The sequence below is a fragment of the Gopherus flavomarginatus genome, chromosome 2 (genome assembly GCF_025201925.1).
Source record: "Gopherus flavomarginatus isolate rGopFla2 chromosome 2, rGopFla2.mat.asm, whole genome shotgun sequence".
Lineage (NCBI taxonomy): Eukaryota > Metazoa > Chordata > Testudines > Testudinidae > Gopherus > Gopherus flavomarginatus.
Genome location: NC_066618.1, coordinates 101,740,021 through 101,760,453, shown reverse-complemented (window position 1 = coordinate 101,760,453; position 20,433 = coordinate 101,740,021). Strand labels below are relative to the sequence as shown.

Below are 20,433 nucleotides of genomic sequence, written 5' to 3'. Positions count from 1 at the left end.
TCCCCAAGAAAGGCAAGTGCACTCGCCCTGCACTGGATGGGACCCACCTTAACCGTGTCACATCTTCATTTAAATTGATCACTAAATTTCAAGTAGTTAAGGCTAAATGGATGGGGATGAGGAAGAAAAGCAGGCTTTTGGGACTAGAAGGAATACATTGTCGGCATCTTTTTCAGTGAAGCCATCAATACCATTTAGTTTTAAGAATTTTTTTTTTTTAAGAAAACTTCTCTGTACAATGAATAGAAATGGTAACTTTTCAATATTATCTGCTAGCTCAGATTAAGTCTCCTGCATTATAATGTTTTGCATTGTGCTGAACTATGGCTGATTAATGCTGGCTGACATCTGCCTGTTCCCTGGGTCACTTGTGAAAATGAGATGTGCATCTGCTGATGCTGTCTCATTAAGCATAATTATAAAATACAAATAAATTACAAGGAATTGCTTTTTGTAAGAACACTATTTTCTCTTCATTCTCTTAATATGACAGCCTCCCATGTAAGGTAAAATGAGCAGGAATGGCAATACACATAATTATTATTTATTGTAGTATTGCTCAAGGTCCCATTGAGGCTCAAGGCCTCACTATGTTAGGTGCTGTACAAACAAAGGGGAAGACACAGTAAGACTCCAGTCGATTACTGTATTAAATTACCCTATTTGTCACCTCTGTAAGGGAAACAAACATACTAAACAATATATATGCACATACTAGCACATATGGGTCAAGATTTTCCAAAATTGATGCCTAAAATAAAGTGCCTAAGTCTAGTGCTAAGGGAGCTAGATACCTAACCTGCTTAAGTGCTTTTGAAAATCCCTTTAGATGCCTTCCTGCATTTGCAAATCTGGCTGTAAATGTCTGAATTTCTTCTGGACATGGGATTAGGTGCTTTTAAAAACGTTGCCCCATGTGTGAAAATGGACAGACATATAAGCAACAATAATGCAACACTTGCATAGTTCCTTTACAATTTCTAAGGCAGGGTAAATAGAGGATGATCATAATTAATAAGATGGACAATATAATAGATTACTTTGGCCAACTCAGTGTAAGAATAAAATATAAGGAATCTTTGCATTGACACATTATTTTTATTTTATGATCAAGGCAATACATAAGAAGTCTAATCTCTTCCATCCAGTATTACCGAACTTGAAAAGCTATGTGTTAGTATTAATGCCCCCCACAACCAGATACTGTGCAATATTATAATAAATTCAGTAACCTTGAACCATACCTGAGAAATAGCTTCTCTATGTCTTTCTCAGTCTACATTTAAAATAATCTTGTAAACAGTTTCAGCTACATAATTCCATGTTGCAATTCACTAAAAGCAAAGAGAAATTTAATATTTGTGATGATGCCAATGAGTATGGATGATTAGATATATGGAGACTGGTTTAAGTAGAGTGGTTTCTGCAAAGTTATAGTTGTACCTTTTAAGTAAAATCCAAAAAATAATGAAATTTGAATCCCGCTACTAGGCTTCTTCATTCAAAAGTGGTCTGGTAACGATACATGTAAAAGCTGCATGACACCATAGCTTTAAAGTTGATTATATAAAATAGCTACTTTAAAAACCAAAAATATGAAATACGCATATATTATAATACAATTTTCAAGACAGTGCAGAAAATAACATGAGATAAACAAACAGCAAATGACCTTGGACCTGATTTACAAAGTCTGTATGCATCACATAGAGTCAGCTACTCTTGTGGATCTGAATGGAGCTCTTGGGTACATGTAAACACCTGAGTTATTAGTTTTCACTGCTATAGTATGCAGAGCGTGAAAAGGATTCAAAGGGAGAGAAATGTCTTTAATGAAAAGATTGTGCTGAGAAAAACAAATTGTACATCAGTCATTAGAGACTGAAGAGGAGCAGCTTGGAAAGTTTCCAGTATCTATTGAACACAAACATCCAGTAGGGAGGCATGAACCAGTTCAGGCAAAATACTCAACCTAAAACCTTAACCTAGTCCCTGAGCTGAACAGCACTGCTAGCATCTGAACTATTTGCAGAGGTTTGGATGTGTGAAAAAACCCTCAACTCCAGTCCCCCTTTACCAGGCTCCCTGATTTTGAGGCTAAATTTGTAGAGTTTTGGGGTGCCCATTAATTTGTTGTCAGGGTTTACACTAGGTTTTGCAAGTGGCCTTCCTCTTTAAAATAAAATACTACAGCATGCCATTTTAATAGCCTCCCCTCTCTCCCCAAATCAACAGTGTCACTACAGAGCTTGGTTATCCTTTATTTTCGTGATGGCTTTTTGGGGAGCTAGGAATGAGTTGTGCAAAGGGACAGTGGTAAGGAGGAACTTCAGTCTAATGACCACCTAGATGTGGGACAATATTTTGCACAGATGCTGTCAGAAAAGCTCATCAAATCCAGGGGAGTCAGCTATATAAAATATATAATGTGTTTTGGGGTTTGTTTGGGAAGGTTATTTTGTTTCTATTCTCCCCATCACTCGCACACACCCAGAAAAAAACAAACAAACAAACAAACAAATGGTGAAAACAAAGATATGAGCATTGGCCTGCTAAACCCAGGGTTGTGAATTCAATCCTTGAGGGGGTCACTTAGGGATCTGGGGCAAAAATCAGCACTTGGTCCTGCTAGTGAAGGCAGGGGGCTGGACTCGATGACCTTTCAAGGTCCCTTCCAGTTCTAGGAGACAGGTATACCTCCAATTATCTTCGGCTTGATGGACTTTTCCAACTGCATCTCAGTTAGATATGACTGCAAACAATAATGACAATGAGATCTGGCTGAAACTGGGATTTCTAGTTCCAACCTGAATATGTGACAGAGCTGCCTGAGAGCTTCAGATCCTCGAAGCTTGGGGTCCCTATCCCTAGAGCAGTTCACACTGGAGCTTCCCCAGAGCCTGCTAGGTAAGCGGTTAGACCCTTGACTATGATTCAGTGAAAGTTCATCAAACGCGACTCACTTTTGTGAGAAATTTCAGGTTTGTCAAACTGGCATTTTCCAATGAAACACTGTTCTGCAGGAAAATTTTCAACCAGTTCTACTGACAAACCAATAGTGACTGCAAAGCCCTGCTTGTATTCTGCCTCTGCCCTGCGCAAACAGGATGACACATCTTTCACATGTCATCCACCAACTGTAAGAGTGATTCTACAAAGTCAGTGGACTTTTAAAAGTTAAGGGGAGCAAAACCACCACCTGTTTTCTTTGAAAGCTAAGCAGTGTTAACACTAGGTAAAATATATTGAGCTGTTGGGCACTGCCACTAATTTCATCTTCATCACAGTGCACTGACAGCAAAGTCATTAATCTTTAAGTTAGTACAAATAGAAGTGGAAGGGCCAGGAGAAAATAACTGGTGGCTGAAAATTCTGCAGTGCGCACTGCTTGGCATATTATGTCTTTCCTTGACTGGGGGTGACAGTAATGTCATTTATTCTTAAGTTAAGACCATAGACATTTTATTGTTTAAAAATTCGGTATCGTCTTAGGTGATGTATTGTGGGTATTGCTAGTGTTTGCCAATTGATTTTTATGCACTTCATTCATTAAGTTTAATAATTAAGAAAGAAAATAAATACTTTGAGGATAACATTTTACATTATCTAAACATACGGTAGCACCGTTTCATATAATTAAACCCTGTTATATTAACTTATAAGCCTATCAAAACTTTTTAGTAATATTCAAACATGTATTGTGCATTTATATGGATAACAAGAATATGCAGCATTATAATAGCTAATGCTAGCAAATTCTGAAAGGGATTTTAATCCCATGCTTCAGGGTTTAACACAATCTCTAACTGTTAGAGACCAGGATGAGACCCACCATGGGGGAGGACAGATTATCCTCCTACTGCACAGTTCTTACATTTCTCCTGGGCAACATTTTTCAGTTGAATATTTTATTTGCCGAAAAGTACATTTTTGCTGAATCTTCTCTTCTTGATTTAGAGGAGGGATTTGAATCCATATCTCCTACCTCCCAGATGAGTGTTTTAATCATGAAGCTAGAGTCATTTTTTCTCTCTCTCAATGGCCCAATGAATATTTATGTATTTATATAACCAGGGACAGCACCAACAGAAGAGACTGAGAGCAAACCACCCCAAAATAGCCTGCACTCTGGTAGTTAGGCTGCTCAACTCAGAAGAGGGAGATCTGAGTTCAAGCCCCTGCTCCAGCAGGGAGATTCAAATATGGGTCTTTCACACCTCAAGCAAGTGCCTTAACCACTGAGTTAAAAGTTCATAAAAACACACATATACTCAGAGTTTTCTAGCCCAAAACAGATTCTTCCAATTTACTGACAAATGCCAAACATTTGTGGAAACAAACAAATGTTTTCCTCCTGAAGTTTCCAAGGAAAAAAAAACAAACAAAAAAAAAACAACACATATTCTCTCAGTTCTACTTCCTACTGAAGCATCTGGTGCTAGTCTGCCTGAGACAGCGTACTGAACTAAAAGGACTCAAGTCTAATCCAGTTTTGCGATCTCTAGGTTCCTATTTTCTTAAAGTGTTTTGAAAAGTAACTCTGAAAAATGGCATTGTGGGGCCCATGCTTGTTATCTCTTAAATATTTCCAGAGCAAATTAGTTCAGTTTACAAGGACAACTGTTTTTTTTCCCCTTTAATTGCCAGCACTGAAAACTCATTGAATTCAAAAGTCAAGGTGGATTCATTCTCTGCTCAGCTATCATCAACAATCATCAAACTTCAATAGTTTCTGCACATGGAGCATGGTAGACAATTCTGCTGATGATACAGGACCCAGAATAACATGCAGCTCCCTCACCCATAGCTCGTTAGACTCTGTATTGTTCACTGGGATGAGCATGAACAAAAGGAGCAGATATGGCTCTGGATATACAATACCGAGCAAGGAGGTGTTATTTAACAGAGTAATCAGGCTGCTGAGTAAACCCATGATAATTTAATTGTTTTCAATTTTCACAGTTTGTTGTGTTTTCAATCTTGGAGAATGCTCAGTTCCTGAAGTTTTTGCTGCCATAGGCTAGGAGCATACAATGAAGCTCTGCCTCAAATGTATTGGATCAGAGCTGAATAGCAACTAGTGTCAACGTGGGATAAAAAGGCTGTGGGTCCATAGCTACAATCCCAAAATTGGATAATATCAATAGAGGGGAAAACAAACAGCCGGGATGTTTTGCTGTGTTTCACTGTGAACTTAATCCCTAAATGCCTAATGACCTGAAGCTCTATCACCTTGGGCTCTTGATCCTATCAGATTTCACATGTGAAATGTGATTGGGCATTGTTAGCACTTGGATGGGACATCTAAGGAGAAAAAGGAGGAGCAGAAGAGAATGGTGTGGATGATTAGTGCTGCTCTTCCCTCTGAATTAGGACTGTATGAATACTCCCCTCTCCCCAAATGCTAACAAAAACAATACATCTATTTCTGGGATGATGTCCTTCTCACTTCCTTAGAGCAACAAAAGAACCTTTAGTTACCATAATGGGTCAGGGGACATCACTTTCACAACAACTTACAAATTCTTAGGGAAGGAACTGTCTTTTTGGTGTGTGTTTGTACAGCGCCTAGCACAATGGGGTCTTCGGTGCTCCTGCATTACAAAGAATAGTAATTTGAAAGATGTTACTTCCCTTAGCAAGTGGATTTGTTGCATGATTTTGGCATTGTGGCAAATTCTTATCACTCCTTGCTAACTGCCATCTCTTAGTCTCCTACTCAATCCCTGACTATCAGTAATGACAGCATTCAACTCCCACTTTCTGGGGAAGCAGAAAAGAGGCTGGAAATGCTCAGTGGTGACAGATAGCAGGAGAACTGCCAGAAAATTGAGATCTCTGTGGTTTTCTATTTCTGTAGAGGCTAGAGACAGCAGTAAATGAAATTCTCCCCATAGAATCCACACAACTTCAATAGGCCTAGCATTTACCCTTGGTATACACCCAACCCACCAAACAGCTGGATATCAGATCCAAATGATGAAAAGTGCTGTATAAAAATAGATCATTACAGGTGGAGCTGGTACCACCACTTACTACGTTTTCCTAACACTTCCCATTATAAGACCCAGTCTGCAGTTGCTTAGAACTTTGCCAAACTTTTATCTTTTGTGTTGAAATTTCCCATGCTGGGTGTATGCCTCAGGCTGATTTTATCTGGATGATATAGGCAAAATGGCTCAGCTGTTTCTGAGAACAGGGCACCAACAATCTTAATTCTAGCATTTCCTAACTTTAAAGTGCTTGATTTTGCAACCGAGCGTTCATGTAACTTCTTTTTCTGGGTAATTATATACAGGGAGAGTGCTAAATGCTCACTGCATAACATAACAAGAAATGGAATTAGCTCCTTATCTTTTAGCACCAAAAATGAAAATGATGGTGTAGCAGAAAACTTGCAAAGTCACACCTGAGAAACTAGAATAAGGTTATTCAGTTGTGTGATAGGGAAAGAACAGCAATCAAGTCAATCAACTTCTCAGTTTCAAAAGATCTGGCTTATGATGTAAGCATAGCAAAGAAAATACAAAACAGCACAGGTATTGCTATTTCAGGCTTTTATAAACTGAACTCTGTTTATACTGTTACTACTGTCCTCTGTTTTTTCTGGCCTGTCATTTTGAAAGATGACTTTATGATTCGACATTTTCACAAAGTCCTATTTTTCAAAGAAGCGGTCTAATTCTACAAAATTTCATCAATTTCTGGGAAACAGATGGATCATGCCCATATAATGCTGTGCAAAACATCAGGATATCGTAGATGTTAGTAGCTGATTATATAACACTGGAAAATGAAACAATGTGAAATGGATGGCTTGCACAATTGTATGTGGCTAATCTATGTATAAACGTTCTTGATTTAGATGTGCAACTGGCCAAATTAGGTGCGTAACATGTGTGTGTACAATTTGGATACTTTCATTTACAAATTAGCTACACGCAATTGTGCATGTTCATCACTGAAACTAGTCAATCTAATTCTTTTGAATATATTTATATTTGTTTTCTTCAACTCTGATTCTCCCAAGGATCTCAAATTGATTTTATAAACAGTGATTAATGACATTTCACCACAAAGGTGAGACACTGCAGATACATATTACAGAACGGTCAACTAAGGCAGGGGCTGTCACCCTTAACCTACTGTTATGGGAGGTTATGTAGACCAATCTCGACCTCATTCTCATAGCATCGGTGGAAACTACTGTAATCATAGACATGGAAAAGTAATGCTACCAAAGTATCCAATGTATGTTAAGCCACTGGAAATGAGTAGGAGGAGCCAAAACCATGACCAACCACCAGCAGGTGCTCCACAGACCACAGTTTGGAAACCTCTGAATTAAAAGCTCAAGGTATATCTACACAGCAAAGAAAAACCTGTAGCTGGCCTGTGTCAACTGACTCAGCTTGGAGGGCTCGAGCTGCAGCGATGTGTGATTGCTGTGTAGACATCTAGATGCAGGCTGGATTCCAGGCTCTAGGATGCTGCAAGGTGGAACGGTCCCAGGGCTCAGGCTCCAGACAAAGTCCAGAAGTCTACTCAACAATGAAACAGCCCTGTAGACTGACCCCACAAGCCTGAGTTAACTGGCATGGGTCAGCCAGGGGTTTTTCTTTGCTGTGTAGACATACCCCGAGTAGCTAAGGGTCAGATTTACAAAGATATTTGGGTAGCTAAAGATGCAAATAGGTGCTAAGTGGGATTTTCAGAAGTGACTATGGGTTTGTCTACATAGGGACACTCAGGAAAATGAATCAGAATTAACCAAAGGTGTGAATTTAAAGTGGATTAGTTAAACCACATCAAATCCCTGTGGAAACACTTTTACTCAGAATTAAAGTGGCCTTAATTTGATTCAGTTTACATCATTCTCAAAGTGAATTAAAGCCACATTAATTCTGAACAAGAGTGTCCACCCAGAGGTTTAATGTTGTTTACTAATTCACTTTAAACGTGAATTCAGATTAATTTTCCTGAGTATCCTCAGGTAGACACACCCTAAATGAGTTTGGCTCCTAAGAACCACTGATTTCAACGCGTAGGAACTTTTGAAAATCCCATTAGGCATCTATCTGTATCTAAATACCTTTGAGAATCTGGCCGTAAGTGATTTGCCCAAGGTCAGGCAGTGAGTCATTGACACAGCCATGAACAGAACCTGAATACCAGCACCCAATCCCTAATCCATCCACTAACACACATCATGTGTAAACCTTAGGCCACGTCCACACTACAGAGTAAAATCAAAATTAATAAAATCAATTTTATAAAACAGATTTTATAAAATCGATTTTACGCGTCCACACTAGGGCACATTACTTCGGTGGTGTGCGTCCATGGTCCCAGGCCACCATCGATTTCTGGAGCGGTGCACTCTGGGTAGCTCAGTAAAAGAATGGGACCAATAACTTCGATTTCCGTCCACACTAACCCTAAATCGATTTAGTAATATCGATTTTAGGGTTACTCCTTTCGTTTAGCTGGAGTACAGAAATCGATTTTAAGACCCCTTAAAATCGATTTTAAGTGCCTTGTAGTGTGGACGGGTACAGCGTTAAATCAATTTAACGCTGTTTAAATCGATTTAACACTGTAGTGTGGACCTGGCCTTAGCAATCTTTTATATCCTGTGAAACTTTCTTCCATGCCCTTGCTAAAGGGTAAACTAAAAGTTATTAAGTAAAGGAATGTTGTATGCTTTAGAGTGTCCTGTCAAATACTTTATACAAATAAAAGAAAATTTTGCAAAGACACTGGAGGAAGCAGCTTTGATTTCCAAAGTGTGACTGAGGATAAACAAGAAAATTAGGCTGTCTGCAGCCACTTGATTTATTCCCAGAGTCAAGAGCACTGATGACAAAGTGGTCTCGAATTACTTCATCAACAATTTACTTTTGCTTTAGTGACATCTTAATGTTATTTCCCTTCATTTGTTCCCCAATACTGACATTTGTCTGATTCATTGTTAGTTTGGAAACCACCACTTTTCTTATAGCTATTACCCACACCTCTTCAATCCTGGCTCTAATTCTTCTTGGTTGCTACTCTCGTCTTCCCCAAGACCACCAAACACTTCTCAAAAGATCAGCATCCCAATCAATACTCATCAACCCTGCTCATGCTATGCCTGTCTGTAATGACTGTACTGTACTACACACTGTTCTTATTTATGTGCATTGTACTGCACTAACTCATTCTGTCATCTTATATAATATGATGATGGCTGCTATTCAAAACCAACAAACTAACCCTCCTAGTAGCTTCTGGGATAGGTACTTAGTTACTTGTTTAGAACAGCTTGTCTATCTCTGCAGTGACATGATACCATATAAATAATAATAGTGTTTAGTATAAGAAATGTAATGCATTTAACCTAACAATGTGCAATCTAGGCAAGCTCTGTCTAGCAGTTGCTTAAGGAAGCACTTGATGCAGATAACAGTAGCAAATGATTTCACAGAGTAGGCAGACTGTTTATCCTCCTGAGACCAAGGCTCAATCTTGTCATTAGGCATTGACTATAAGCTCTTGAGTGAGTGACCTTTGTTAGACCAAGCAAGCTGAACCCTTTTCATGCAATCTGGTTCACTTATATAAAGCGTAATTTCATAGCAGGCATGAATAATAGGTACTTCACTGAGATCAATGTTAACTTAATTAAAGCTGAAGGCGAAGCACTTGCAACCCTATCCTTTCTCTGTTTTTCTCTCCTTGTGCAGCACTGCCATTTTTATTACTACTTAATATTTATACTGCAAAAGCATTCAGAGATCTCAATCCCTATTGAGACTCCATTGTGCTAGGCACTGCACAAACACATATGAAGATACAATCCCTGTGCCATACAGCTTTTGTGCTATGATCAGTCTTGGAAGGATTCGATTTTTATTAGTAAACGTCAATGTCAATTTCACCAAACACACAAACACTGATGAAAAAATATTTCTATCAATAAATCTGAAATTTACAGATAGGAAAAGTAAGAAAATGTTGCTTGAGAACTTCTTAGAGTTTGATCAAGGGATATTTACTTAGTATATTTTAACATGTGAGGTTGAAAATTTGTGTTTTAATAGTTAGAAGCTTTAACTTGAATCTGATTGTCTACTGTCATTAAGTGGTTTTTGCCTGACTCTTCCGTCCTATAATTTCCGACAACTATGAAAATGTAAATTGATAAAAATAGGAAAAAAAGCTTAAAAATAAACTATCAAAATCATAACATAAAAATTAAATGCTACCAAGCCCAGCTATGATCCATTGTTATAGCCACTGACCACTAGGAGCTGCTTTTATGAGCACAATTATGTCTGCTGAACCCACAGCCAAACTATCTACTGTCTTCTTTGCCATCTCTTGTGCTCCACTTAGATGGAGAGAAAGATGGGGCAAGCGCTGCATGACTGACAGGAAGAACCTATCTGCATGGCGGAAGTGATGATGTAAGGACTGGCCAAAGCAGGAGAGGAGCTGTAAATGGCCTGCCCATCCCCTTCAGCTTCTGCAAAGTAGCAAAGCTGGGGTAAACTGCCAGGCAGCACTTGTTCATTTGCTTTCCCTTGGGTGGCTGCATAATGCTTTTTCCTGCTCCTGTGAACAGGCTTCCCACACTGTCTCAAAGGTGTGTGTGTGCTCCTGTGAACAGGTTTCTCATACTGTCTCAAAGACTGAGGGTGTGTGTGTGTGTTTGTGTGACTTTCTCCTTTGTGTTGCTCTGATGGCATTTTTTGTAATGTCATCACAGCAGCATGTCTGAAACCCAGGAGGTGCAAACAGAGGCTGCAAAATAGGGAATAAAATATAACCATCCACAACATTCAGTTTGAGTGCTTTTTAAAACCCCAATTGGGAGTCTACAATTCACCCAAGTTTACAGTCCGCAGAGAATCACTCTTTTATTTCATGCACTTAGAAGCGTAACCTGCTGTCTGAAGTGCAAGCAACAATAAAACAAATACAAAGCAGCATCTAAATTCACAGCTGGGTCTAAATTAATATACTTTAAGGTCTAGAACTTTTAAACTATTAATGAGCTTTGCATGTAAACCACAAGTGTTAAGCTATCTTGCAAACAGTTATTCAGCTCACTATAGCAGATGATCATCATGCTCCCTTCTGACCTTAAAGTCTAAGAGTCTATACATCATTACAGCTTTATGACTAATCCTAACTATGCGTTTATTTATTTAGGTTAGCCTGGCCCCATTACATCCATATACCCACTGTAGATAACTTGATTGTAACTTTATGTCCTATTTTACATCTTCTGAAGTCTTCAGTTCATTTATGTGGTTTACACTGTTCATTTCTCCTACTCTTGCTTTATAAGTTAATTTTTAGTGCTTCTAACAACATTAACACAGAAACCATCCAGGTTTCGGAGGCATCAGGGCTATGACACAAAATGAAAGCAGAGAAAATCAAAGTTAGCTCTTAAAGTCCACAGGTACCTTGTCTAGCGCATATAGAGGGCATTGCACACATTACCCTTTGAACATCACTGTATAGCGGGTACAGTACATTAAAGACTACACTATTTAAGATAATGTTTTCACCTCTTAGCTCAGACAGCCGAGACGAACACACAAAAGAATATTAAGGTTCCAAAGTTAAGCACTCAAAACTCAGGAAATGTGAGAATTACGGTTGCCTAAGCAATTTTACGTATGTATTATGATAGTCTTTAATTGCATCATTACATAGTTTTTTCTTCCAGGACCTTTGCCCCATTCAGTGCACAGGATGGACCATGCTCCTTCAGTGAGCAGCTATTAAATAGTTTGTTTTATCTTCATTGTTCAGTGGCCTTATTTACTGCACACTATTCAAACCCTGCTCTGAATACAGAATACTTACATCTCCTCATGGGCTTTTCTATGGTGCTCATCACTATAGTATCTGAGTGCTTCACAAACATGAATTTATTTTCACAACATCCCTGTGTCCCTCTTACAGTCGGGGAACAGAGAAATTAAGGTAAAATAGTGTTCACTAATTTTGGGCACCCAGTTTGAGGTGCATCGGATCTGACTTTTCAGAGTACTTAGCATTATATAGCACTTTGTATGTTCAAAGTATGACTCCCATTGACTTCATACATAGCTGAGTCTGTAAATCAGACCCCCATGTCTTAAATTGGGCATCCAGAAAAGGAAGAGCACACAATTATTGACAATTCGTGAAAAGTTTGGTTGAAGTAACTTGCTCAGCATCACATAGGAAGCTCTGTGGCAGAGGCAGGGATAGAATCCAGTTCTCCATGGCAGCATTCAATGACATTAACCATGAGATGGTCCTTCCTCTTCCTGCAGTCCCCTGCCTCATTCACTACACACCTTCCAACTTCTGCAACAAGGCAGGAGTCCTAAAGGCAACCTCCTCCTTTACTATACGTCCTAGAACAGGTCCATCATGAACAATGACTCCTATACAAAAATATAGTATATAATCATGTAATTGAACACTTCATGATGCATATGCACAAGAGGGACAAACTAAGGTTTCACAGGCTCTCTTAATTCTGGCATTTCCTACATTTTGAGTAGTTAACTTTGTAATCTTAATATTCTTTTAATTAAGTTTGTGTGTGTGTGTGTGTGTAACTTCTCAGTAGTTGGGGTTTTTTTTTTTAAAAGGTAAACTGAAAAAACTCCCCAGAAATTCCATGATGTGACATCATATTGATACCCACATGCTACATCAGCAGGACAAGAATCTTTAAATCCACCACACAGACCTCTGCCTTTTGAGTTAATAGAGGAACTGGTAGGAGTACTATGTTATCGTCCTCTGTCTGGGGGGATGCAATGAGATACTTTGTCAGTGGATTTCACATGTATTTTATTGACTGCATGGGAATAGTGAGACCCTGGAATCTTAGGTTCCATTGCAGCCTCTGGAGAGAAGCATGTGCTGTGACTCTTCTACTTGTTCCCCCTTGTGTCCCATTCTGTCCAACCTATCCCTACCCCAGTCCTGTCTCTTTCCCATCCCCAGAACATCATACAAGTCCCATTCTTTTTGCCTAATTAATCCCAATCTTCACTCTTCAGGCTTTGCATCCCATCCCCAGTGCCCTTGCCCCACCACTTAGTCTTTCACTCTGGACTCTCCTTCTGAGGCCCAGTCTCTCCCAGTAATTGCATGTCTCTCCATCCTCCTAAGCTCCTTGTCCAGCTGAGCCCAGCTTTCCCATCCTGGCTCCTCATCCAATCTGTCTTTCCTCTTCTCCTTCAGCTTCCAGTCATCCCCCCCAGCCTCAGTTTCCCTTTTTTCTGGCTCCTTGTTCAAGTCTCTCCCCAATTACAGAAATTAGGGCCAAAATTCAAAAGTACTGCTGCAGACACTGATGCAGGAAAAACCCAACTCAGGCAGAAGCTTTGCTGCCTGGAACTGCAAGTTGAACAATGATGCACTGGGGACCCCTGTTAACAATCTGTCACCACTAAATTGAATGGATGGTTGGGGTGATCTCCAGATACTGCTAAATCATCCTGGTCTGAGATGTCTCATCCCTGAGCCTCAGCCCGGAGGCTCAACAAAATACTTCTGAAAAGCAAATGTTTTGACTTTGGCATAGATTAGATGGCACCAAAAGATGTGCATTCAAAAAAATCAAAATCTAGGGACATTGCCTCTAGTCTCACCTTCTAGAACTTCATCCCTGCTTCTGATTACACATATTGAACATTACACTATAATAATAGAGAACTGAAAGAGTTCCCATAAAAAATAATTGTAACTGTTTCTGCCAAAGTGCAGCTTGCTTGTCAAATGGTGTTGTCTCTTTCCTTGGTTACGGTTATAAATAAATAATTTGTTTCATATTGGAAACAAAATGAATAAAATCCACCACTCTGTACCCTTGGCACACAAGCTAATGGGGAGGAGAGTGAGATTTTGTGGGAGCCCTTCTGAAATATGCCAAAAACTCCAACTATCACTGGATTTAAGGAAAGGAGGCCACAAGTGAAGGCCAATAGTCAGTTATTTCCCTGCACATTTCCTTCAAAGCAAATGATGCATTAGTTAATATACTGTACAGTACATGGAAACCGCTATACATGGACACACTGTCATTGCCTCGAGCAAACAAAAAGCACAGATGTCCGAAATTGCATCATTTTCCTTATTATGACAATATGTTCCTTGGGTCATTACCATAGCTCTCTGCTACTACACTGGAACATCTAGCTGGTGTTCCAGTAAGTGTCCCCTGCATGACTTGCTATTTCTCTTCCCTCTGTGTAATCCTAGCTCCTCAGCTCTGCATCATATCCTGACTACTATCTCTGTCTACTGTTGACTTCTCTTTCTTTATCTCTGTAGTGTTCTGTTGCTCATCCTGTAACATGCCTCATACCATATTACCCCAGCATTTCCTAAGCTTGCTATGAAACCAGTATTTCTTTGTTTGATTTTTTCCCCATCCTAGAATACCATTCTTGCAGATCCTACAAATATTCCTCTAACATTCCCATTGTGTATTTTTCATACTTCATTCCCATATTTATGCCAGCCATTTCATGTCACCATTTATGAATATAGTCCGATGAATTACTAAATTAAATGAACTACTGATTCAAATACCAATAAGTAGCTACCAATGTAACATATGCTCATAAAAGTAAGAATATTATTGATTACTGAATATTCCAAGACACGACAGGAGAAACAATTATACTCAAACTTCTTAACTATAAAAAAAGAGGGAAGAAAAGTCTCTTAGGTTAGACCAAGATTCATCCTGCCTATAAAGAAAATAAGTTTTCTTGATGTTATTTATTGTAAAGCATCACTATAAAAAGCAAAAGGAAGAGGTGTGAAAAACAAAATCTGTAAACAGAGATCAAATTCATAAACAGAGATTTTAAATTCAAACATGCTATGACAAATGTTACTGCCAACTCTTCCTATGTTTTTAGAAAGATTCAGTAAAAACAGTTTAGCTGCTTCCAAGAACAAGTTTAGGGAAACACATGTTGTTTTGCTAATGATAATATATACTGAGGCTAAGTAGGGCTTTCTCTACAATTGTTCTTCCTACAGAGGAACAATTATTCACTACAGAACTCCGATCCGATGTTAGCACCATGCAGCCTGTGTACTGAATGAAGCGGGAATCCTGTAGGAAAAAACAGTATGTTATGAAGTAATTAAAAATCATCATAATAGATCTGCCCAAGGAGGATGAATGAAGGTTATGGGTTTTCCTAACTTATGAGTAAGGCTCAGATTTTGCAGTGGATATTTTTAGTAAAAATCACAGACAGGTCATGGGCAATAAGCAAAAATTCATGGAAGCCTGTGACCTGTCTGTGATTTTTACTACAGATATCCCTGACAAAATGGGGAGGGAGGAGCACTCACTGCACCTGAGCCGCTGCGGCCCCTGCCGCCTCTCACACCTTGACATTGCGGGGGGGGGAGCTCCTGCCGCCCACAGCAAGTGGGAGCTCCAGGGTCCCCCTGCTACCCTTGGTAGCTAGGATGTCCGGGGTCTGCACACGGGGATTGGGAACTTCATGGTCCCCCTACTGCCCGTGGGGACTGGGAGCGCTGGGGTCCCCCTGCTGCTGGTAGTTAGGAGCGGCTGGTGGCCCACTCCGCTGGCCCAGCGGCTGAGATCTGTGGGGCTGCTTGCTGACGGCTCCAGCCCCAGGGCAGAAAATATCACGGAGGTCTCTAGAAGTCACAGATTCTGTGACTTCCATGACCTCCATGATATAATCATAGCCTTAATTATGAGTGTTTGACTTTGTAATTTTAGCCTTTTTCAAGGGAGTTTGTTCTTATACAATAGACATGCATGTTGCTTAGGTACCATGGAGTCTGACATTATAGATATAGAACAGCCAGCCAGACAGGTATTTTGGAATAGTTATGGTCCCCAAAAGATCTGTATTTATATTTTACAAAACAAAACAAACAAACACTTATATAAAAAAACCTCTCACAGTCAGGCCAATAAATATAAAAGTTATTAGGAGAGATTGGCCATTCTCCTCCTGAATTGCACAGTATTACCATATCATGTGGAATCTTATTGTGTCATTAACCACATGGCTGTTGGATAACAAATACAGCCAAATGTGCATCATAAAAGTTTCCTAAATTACTGAACTTTATGATGCAGAAAATAAAGACTAACCATAGAAGAAGCCACCCAAGGTCTACTTATTACTGACAAGGGCAAATTGATTCAGAAAAAAATAATAGTAAGGAAGCAGGGAACCAGTGGCTTGAAGCTATTTGAATTCAGCATAGTAAGGAATGAGTTAACAAACGGAAGTGATTTAAGAGTATCAGATTTCACAAAAACCATTTAAGAAGTGAAGGGTAAGACCACAGGACCATGACTAGCCAGAGTTTTGGTAACAGTTTTAACAACCCACTTACCATTGTTTAGCATCAGCATCACAGTTGCAATAGTATTTGGGATCAGTACAATTGCGTTCAATGCCACAGGCACATTTTTGAATGCCAGGTCCAGAGCCACCCCAATAGTAGTGCTTCTCATTGGCTTTTCCAACCCACCAGGTGTATGGATTCCCATCTGCAAAGAATAAGAATGGAGGATTAGATGCACCAAAGGTCATGGGGTCCACAATGCCACACAGCTGGATACAATTGTCTAATATGTAAGCAGTGTTAACAACACACAGGTGGAAAATCATTTTGCACAGTGGAAAAGCAACATATCCATCATAAATGAACATAGATTCCACAGTAATTTAAAGGACACTGTCAGATTAAACCAAAAATTTTTATCTGTACCCATACCACCTTCTATAATACAACAGGAAACTTTTACAATCTATTTTGCTTTTTATGCTCTTTATTTTTATTGTATAAACTAAGAACAGTTCAGGTAGGGTTCAGGTAAATCTCAAATTCCCTTATGCATTAGACGGATGATGCAATATCTGGGCTTCAGCTACTGTAGAGGAATATGTATTTGTTTTTGTTTTGTTTTAAAAATAACACCTCACTGGAAACTAATTTGTTTTCACTGAAAAATAAACACCTACACTATCCAGTGACTATTTAGCCAAAACCAAATTTTAAATAGGTGTTACTGGACTCCTGTAAGACATAAATCAGTTAAAAAGTCAGTCTTTGCAAGGAGATGTCAACACTCCCCAACTTTTCCATTGCATAGACCCAGTCCTGTGATATATTTACCCTACTTGGCACAAAGTCTGTAACCTTAAATTTTCCCATATTACTGTACATTTCCGCATAATATTGCTGGACAACCAAACCCACTTCTCTCAGATGAAGAGAACCCATTCTACTCTATAGTGAAAAGTATTCTTAGCAGAGATGACCCTGTTCAAGGCCTCAATTCGGCAAAATACTTAAGTATGCACTTTGAGGCATGTGAATAATTCTACAGACTTCAGAGAGTTCCATCCATTGATTTCATCCAAGCTACAACAGTATCATAGAACTTGGTTTACATAACTACTACTTAAGAGAAAATATTCCTGCCAGTAATGTACCATAAACAATATTTTCAACTTAAATGAAATGAGGCCACTTCTAAGTATTTTACTTATTAAGCTTTTAAAAGTAAAATCCTCCATAATGTTCCATACAGTGTTTCTTCTTAGAAATATAACTGAAATGTTTTAATCATTTAATTGTTGTGCTTTGCAGACATGCATGTGCAAGCTGAAACTGCATCCATAACCCTAAAAACATTCACCGGACAATCTAATTCCATCCTCCCCACTGTAAATCTTCTTCTATCCTCCAGACGTGTTAAAAGTAAACCACACCGAGCCCCAGAGAGAACTAAATTCTGCGACAGGAGAGAAACCAAATAAAATCCATCCTCAAAATAAAATCACTCTATTTAATGCTTTTGAATTGTTAAACATAATACAAGAGTCCCATTATTGAATATACAGTAATGTGAAAAAGCAGTCATCACCTAGGGCTTTATGATTGTTGTTATGCTGCACAGCATGGCCACTCTGAATTTCACAGCAACAGTAATGGATATGGTAATAGACTGACTCCATTCTAGGATCTAAATTGGTCATTTTAGCTTCTGTGACTTGATTATCATTGAAAGATATTAAAAATGCTGAGGGTTATAGAAGGATATGTTGTGTGACTATTCTAGCATCATTTCAAAGCTGCCATAAAAATGTCTAGGATATGAGGTTACATTGCTCTGGCTTGCAAAAAGTTTATTTAACTAGAGATATTTTACAGGTAAAAGTGTTTTCCACCAGTTAATGTTCGAATTATTTTAATTAATGCGGCATCCAGATCCAGCAATTTGGCCATTTGGAGGTTATATCATAATTTTGCCATATTTGAGGACAGCTTGCAGTTTAAGTACCATATTGTTAATGCTTTCGTATTAGCTGTTCTGTGAATGAAAGAGCTCTGCTTGTTCACACCTTTTGAATACAGCAAAACCTCATGCTCCTAATTATCAGCACTTCAGTAGGAAAGTAGCTTGCTAATTAGAGTACCGAAAGGAAAGAAAATTACTTAATTTTTTCAAAAGACAGCGAGGATTCAAAAATTCAGAAACAAGTAGACGTATTTAAAATAGAAGAAAGCAAATGGCCAAATAGATGAAAGCAAAGTAGAACTTAAGTACCATAATGATGGGCGCAATAGAAAACCAGAAGATAGATGGAGGAATGGCGTGTGCTACAATTCTTTTAATGATAGCTGGCATTAGGTTTTAAATCTAGAACATGTTCTGAAACTTGGACAGAGTAGTTTTCAGAGTTATTGACTTCAAAGAAGCTATGCTGATTTACAGAGGATTTGGACTAATCTGTATGCAGTTGTCTTGATCAGTGTTGTAATGATTCTCATTTTGTCGCTGATATTTACCTTTTAAAACTTCCTAAATAAATCAATAAAAATTGGAAGACTTTTGCCTTATGCAGAAACACACCTGTATTCAGGAAAGCACTTACACATATGCTTAAGTCCACTGCAGTCAATGGGCTATGGTCAGCTATTTCAGGCTATCCTAATTCCCCACCCCCGTGTGCACATTTTGCAGTCAGCATCACAGATGACTGAAGCCAAACACTTCTTTTTAGAGTCCTAGTAAGATGCATTTCCCTTGTCATCGCCTAAACCATTCTGGCCTGTGCCAGCCAAATGAATCTTGTCCCATTCCACCCCACTACTGCAAAACTAGTGAGGTTAAGCTTTTGCCCATAGTTTTGCTGAGATATTTCAGGATGAAAGATGCCATACATATGTAGGATATTAATACACGGAGTATAACAAATTTATCACATACAGTATGTACCAAGAGGATGAACAGGGTAAAATAGAAGGGAAGAGGGAAAGAACAAGGGAAGATGCATCATGGGACAGGTCATTATTTTTATTGCCAGGTGGCAGCAACCCTACCTTTAGAAGTAGAACCACCCTTCTCCTCAACCTACCCCATCCCATTTTGCATTGGTATAATCATTCATTGAGAGTGTGCACGCTCTCATTTTATTGTGCATTTCTTATTATTTCAGTGTAGGGAGGAAGGTTTACGTGCTAATGGGAAAGGAACTAGCGAAACAACTGGTGTAGTGAACTCCAGAAAGAAGGATGACCAAGTATTCAGGGGAAATTGTTCTAAATATCAGAATATTTGATAATCTCTTAGTATGCTAAGGATATTAATGTAGTTGGGATGAGTTTTAAATGCCATGCACTTTTGTTAACCGTACCCCTCCCACTGAAAAAAAAAACACCTCAGGGGAAGAAGCCATGTATAATAATACATTCTTTATATCAAATATATTATTATAGTAGGCATCACAAGGTGGGACTGTTACACAGTCTTCAAAGTTATTTTTCTTAATGTGTGAGCAAGCTTTGACTCTTAGGAAGACACATTGTATTGTTGTCTGTTTTGGGTTGTGCCAGGTTATGTGAGGAGGCAGCTTCAGGAGAGAAAGGGCTGGGTAAGGAGCAGGAGAGTTTACTCTCTGCCTTTACCTCTGATTAGAGTCAATTCTTCAGAAGCAGAGTTGCTTCCTGGGAACGGGGCTGTGGTGCTGGGCTGAGATTCCTAGAATGGCCCTGCGTGACGTTTGACCATCTCATTTCAGGATTGGTGTGTATACATATGCAAATAAAGCAAGATACACTTAGATTACACACTGACTCCACCTCACTGATTTCCACTACACTGGAAAGCCATCTTGTAAGCCCCTAGACATCGGCTGCAGAAGAGCAATACTGGTGTCAGGATGGGCTACTGGTGTTGGAAGAATGGGCAAAAGTATCATGCCTTTGAGACAGCACAACAGCCTCAGATGTACTGACGTGTGCATAGTTACATTTTGTAGCAACACTACTGACCTCTACAGTGAAAGGAAAACGCTGGTTCTACATACGGATGGGTATAAATGTTTGGCTGGAGCACCAGGCTTGAACCAC

At 39.1% G+C, this 20,433-nt stretch overlaps 1 protein-coding gene across 1 annotated transcript in view; it reads right to left on the bottom strand.

Annotated features, from left to right (window-relative positions):
- CNTNAP2 (contactin associated protein 2) overlaps nt 1-20,433 on the bottom strand; it is a 1,698,090-nt gene that overhangs the window by 261,443 nt on the left and 1,416,214 nt on the right. The window contains exon 14 of the mRNA XM_050937667.1: nt 16,405-16,561. Within this exon, the coding sequence (XP_050793624.1) occupies nt 16,405-16,561 (157 nt within the window). The remainder of the gene's footprint in view (nt 1-16,404; nt 16,562-20,433) is intronic.